The 5,011-nt window shown below is 35.7% G+C and overlaps 1 protein-coding gene across 3 annotated transcripts in view; it reads right to left on the bottom strand.

Moving 5' to 3' along the window:
• Positions 1 to 4,201: 4,201 nt before the first annotated feature.
• The window catches only part of irf2b (interferon regulatory factor 2b), a 29,538-nt gene continuing 28,728 nt past the window's right edge, over positions 4,202 to 5,011 (bottom strand). For 2 of the 3 annotated variants that reach the window (XM_077223799.1, XM_077223818.1), the window contains exon 9: positions 4,202 to 5,011. This exon is cut by the window's right edge and continues 202 nt beyond it. In XM_077223799.1, the coding sequence (XP_077079914.1) occupies positions 4,935 to 5,011 (77 nt within the window). In that variant the 3' untranslated portion in view covers positions 4,202 to 4,934. The other variant, XM_077223810.1, reaches the window with a different exon arrangement.

The raw sequence follows: 5,011 nt of genomic DNA, 5'->3' as shown, positions 1-5,011 counted from the left end.
GTCAAGGCCGCATTACCACCTCGGGTGAACACTACTTTATAATGATTCAATGGCCTGTCATCAATATTAGTTATAATATATAATATATAGTATATATAAACAAACAGATATCACAAAATAGCCTTAGGGGGTCGGGAAGTTAATGTGCATATGTCAGAAATTAATATATAGACTAGTCTGTAACCAATCATATTGTTTTCAGCATTAACAAAAGCCATCTTTACACTGCAAAGGTGGAACAGAAGCTGCATCTGATATGCATGTTTATTTACACAGCTTAAAGCTACAATATGTAAGATTTTTGTAATAAAATATCCCAAAATCACTTGCACGCATGGTGTGATATATCTCCTGCAGTTGTGTACTTACAATATCCCAAAAGTTCTCAAAGATTTTTAATTTCAGAGAAATTCCCAATTTTAAATAATGTCTCGTCCGTGTTCAAACGTCGCCTGTCAATGACGTTATTCCTGGTTTCCGCTCGTACTGCCATAGTAACCATGGCGACAGACGTGGACAACAGCGTTACGTCTAGCGGCACGCCCACGCTGTTGTTGTTTCGTTCAAACATTCTGGATCATGGCAAACAGACTTTGGGACAAAAGGAGAAATAAAATGAAGATCAATATCAGCGTGGCGTTTTCAAACTAGCGTCCGCGACTAACTTCGACTCTACAGAGACACCGCTCTAGCATGAGCTTTATTAGACAGGGGAGCAAATCTACATAAAACTAATCAATGTTATATAGCTCAACATGATGAAATGTTAGAATATGATCAGTATGTTATGCTAAAGTTGATCTAGCTTACTGCTAATCTCGTACAGGCAAACTAACCCATAGAATACATAATGTAAATAAATGCGATGTAAATAAAGAGCACTGCTTGTACATGACTTCAGTCTAATGTGAGCTATGCACACACACACACACACACACACACACACACACACACACACACACACACACAAAACTCCTATTATAATCACTAAAGCTGTCTACACTGCAAAATTAATCTCCCACACCCTGATAATAAACCGGGTCCGGTTGCATAAACTGCCAAGACTAGTCTTTAAAGTTAGTCATCACATTTCTTTCTTTAAATTCGCCTTGTAGTCAATAACCTTATCCCTTAAACTCATCTTTGATCAAGAAAACGACATATTTAAATGTTTTTTCCTTGAAAAAATGGAAAGACACCCTTGCCTCATTTAGTACACACAGTTCTATGAATATGCAAATGAGCTCCGCCTCCACTCACTCACTCACTCAGAGATCCACTCGTTGACGATCACACGTTGATCTGATTGGTTACAAGGTAGTTTGTGACGTCAGAAACACCAGCGATTTCAAAGCGTGTTTTTGAGACTGTCTTTGGTTCACTGCAGTTTTAAGGAGAAAATACTCAGCAATGCTGTCGACTTATGAATTTACACATGGTTTGTCTTAAAGCATATTAAAAACACCACATAGACATATAAACAACTTTAAAAGCTTGATTTTCACCACAGACTTTAAGTTACAAGTGAATGTCAGACTGATTGCCCTTTGACTAATCACTTGGTCATACTAAGTCACAGTATTATTATGATGTATACTATTAAACTCTACAATTTAAACGAGTTCAGGGGATTCTTAAACCCCTCCATTATGCACAACGAGCAGAATCTGTTACCTTCCATTCAAGGATTAATTAACATGCAAATTGGTGTCTGACGTCGATTTGAACTCAAATGAACCCCAACAGAACTGGAAGTCCTTTTCAAACCGAGCTGAAAGTTATCTAAAGCTGATAACTTGAGCTCGCTGTTGTCATTATAGGCCTCTGTTTTGTCTAAGATGTTTCCGTTCATGGTCACGAACATATTTACAATCTCATTTCTACTGTTCATGTACAAAAAACTCTTTCGTTGAACTCTTGGCCTGAAAACATTTGGCCTTCATTTTGCTCTAGTCTATACAGTATTATGATCTGTACACTACTGACCTCTAGTGTCTGAAAACTAATAACGCAGAAATATTAAAAACAAACTGAAGTATGTTTAGTCCGCCACTGGGTTGTGCAATAACCTTAACTTTATGCCCTCATTCAACTGTTAAAACCTGCTAAATAACGAGACATCACTCCACATTCATTCTTCAGTTACTGAGGGGAAATTACACCTGTGTTAAACACATGATGATCTGGCTTGAATCGTGTAGAGTTGTGCTGCTTCTGTTTAAGTGAAATATAAATTGAAACAAAAACAAAAAACACACAGACTTAGAGACTTAGATTGAAGAAGAAACAGCACAAAAACAACAACAACATACAAATAATTCACTGTGAAAATGTACTAGTGTATAAATCATGTATGAAACAAACTAAACTAATAAAGAAAACAAATAGGGCCTTCCTTTTAGGTATTTATTGAATCCATTTAATTCTTTTTTTTATTTTTTTTTATAAATGGTTACATTTATTTACCCGCGTTTGACTAGATTTTCCCCCCTTATCATGATTACACAAAAACGTGATTTTCTAAATTTTATGATGGCCACTGAATACCAGGATGACATTTTGAAAGCACGGTAAAAAATGCTTTTGTGAAGTTTAAAGCAGGATTTAGCACACATTTTGTGTATTTACATCTGTTAATCACAGATCTGAAAGTAACTGATGAGTTCGAGATAAACCACTAGTCATTATTTATTCATCATGAGAGTTGATGCAGATGTCAAAACTAAAGATGCGAGAAAATTTATTTTATGGAATATTATAGTATTTATTATAAATAATGTATACGTGCACATTATTGTAATAATCTTGAATCAGAATATCTTCCTCTCGCAGCATCTCTTCTCTTCTCTGATGACGAGGGCGGGGCAACCTGTCACTCACATGAGATCCACCAATAGCAAACCAAAACCATCCAATCAATTCCACGCAGACAAAATCAAGCCCCGCCCACATTTGTTCTTGTTCCAGAAGCGTTTCACTCGGATATACAGAACAATAAGGAATAAAAGAAGCAAGAGACATGAGAAACTAATTCAATTGCTTTCCAACATCCAAACTAATCAAAAGCAGATTTGAGTAAAACAACCATGGTAAATTGTCTCAAAATGTATTCTGCCCCTCTCTGATAGGCCTAATTGTAAATATTCTTTTTTATTATTATTAGCAATACTATAATAGATAACAATACACTTATACACTATTGCCACTTACAATAATAATACAAAAAAAATATATTATGTACATTTTTTGGGGGGCGGAAACATTTGGCGGAGAGGAAGTGGGCGGAGTTTGCTCTGCAGCGCATGCGCAGCAGTGTCGCGAGTCTCACACTACAGGAGCAGCAGGAGCGTTAAGCTAATATGGAAAAGTTACATTTATCCTAACATGCTACTGTACAAGTTGCGGCAGTATGCAAGTTATGCTTAACTAAAATACAATTATAACTCGATTTAAGCCGCATTCTGAGTCTGACAATGTCATTCGTTTTTATCCAAGGCAAGTGTTATTAGCTTGAGGAAATACATCTAGTGAAGTGAAATGTCCAACTCTAAATTGTAAGGAATTTAAAGCCTATATTTTATTTCATAGTAATACTTTACAATAAGATTCATCTGTTTATTATTCATGTATTAACTAACATGAACGAACCATGAGCAACACATTTGTTACTGTATTTGTTACAGTTTACAGTTACAGTTAGTTACACATTTGTTACTGTATTTCTTAATCTTAGTTAATAATAATACAACTGTTAATTGTTTACAACATCTACAAAACTAAACATGAATTCCTCAAAATTTCGTTCTTTATTCTCACGTTTTTTTTTTTTGGTAAAGTAAACAATATTTAGAAATATTATAATAATTTCCCTATTTTCGTTTAAAAAATGCTGGGTTGTTTTAACCCAATTTTGGGTCAAATATGGACAAACCCAAATGTTGGGTTAAAAATTAAATGTGAAAAAATTTAACCCAACGGCTGTGTTTGTCCATATTTGACCCAAAGTTCGGTTAAAACAACCCAGCATTTTTTATATTGATAATTGTATCAACATCTTTTCATAGAATGCCAAGGAAATAAACGATAAAAAGAAGAAAAAAACAAGGAACTCTTCTTTTTTTTGACCCTTTTGGTGCACACCACTGGACCAAGTGATTCTCTTTAATGTCTTCAGTACAGACAACACAGCAAACAACCCAACTCTGACCCAAACAGTGTAGTCTGTCATTTATTCTCATGATCTCATGATTTTTATACACCATAATCTTGAGGAAATCATTACAGAAGCCCTTGTAATGTGTATAAAGATCGCACACATTATCCGGGACTTGAATACACAGCTGTAGACGGACACAAGACAAGCAGGACATATATATATATATATATATATATATATATATATATATATATATATATAACCACGCATCTTTTTACTTTCACGTACAGTAGAAAGAGACACATTAAAAAGATTACATTTTTAAAAACAAAAATCATAAAAACAAGTGCTTTGTTTCGTCATAAAAACCACAAATTCACACAGAATTTCTTACATCACAGGGCTTATAATGTAAAACACCATTGCATAAAGGTATAAAAATATATTGGCTCGCACTGAAGGTCTTAAGATAAGTTAATATTATGCAGTTTATGTGCATATGCTTTTCCTCGTAAAACGTCTTGAATGCGAGCTACTTAAGTCACTGATTCGTCTCCATAAGGTGCTCGGGCGGCTAAAGGCAATTAGGCGGCGATCCCTCCTATTTACACATTCAGAATGGCTTACGGACTCAAAATCTCCCTGAATTTAAGCTCACGTGTCACTTCCTGTTTGGGAGGATGCGCTTCACCTCCCATGGGATGGTCCATGTGTGTCCCGTGAGCTCATAGGTCCTTTATTCAAATGGATGATAGTGTTCTCCAGCTCAGGTTTGGTCTCAGCAACTCTTGACGGAGGATTTGGACATGTCTGGGGTTTTCATGATGACGCTGGCGCGGTTCTCGTGGGCCGCCG

Source organism: Siphateles boraxobius, unplaced genomic scaffold (assembly GCF_051911475.1).
Source record: "Siphateles boraxobius isolate OS27281-9 unplaced genomic scaffold, OSU_SipBor_1 121, whole genome shotgun sequence".
Lineage (NCBI taxonomy): Eukaryota > Metazoa > Chordata > Actinopteri > Cypriniformes > Leuciscidae > Siphateles > Siphateles boraxobius.
This window is presented reverse-complemented; position numbering and strand designations above follow the sequence as displayed.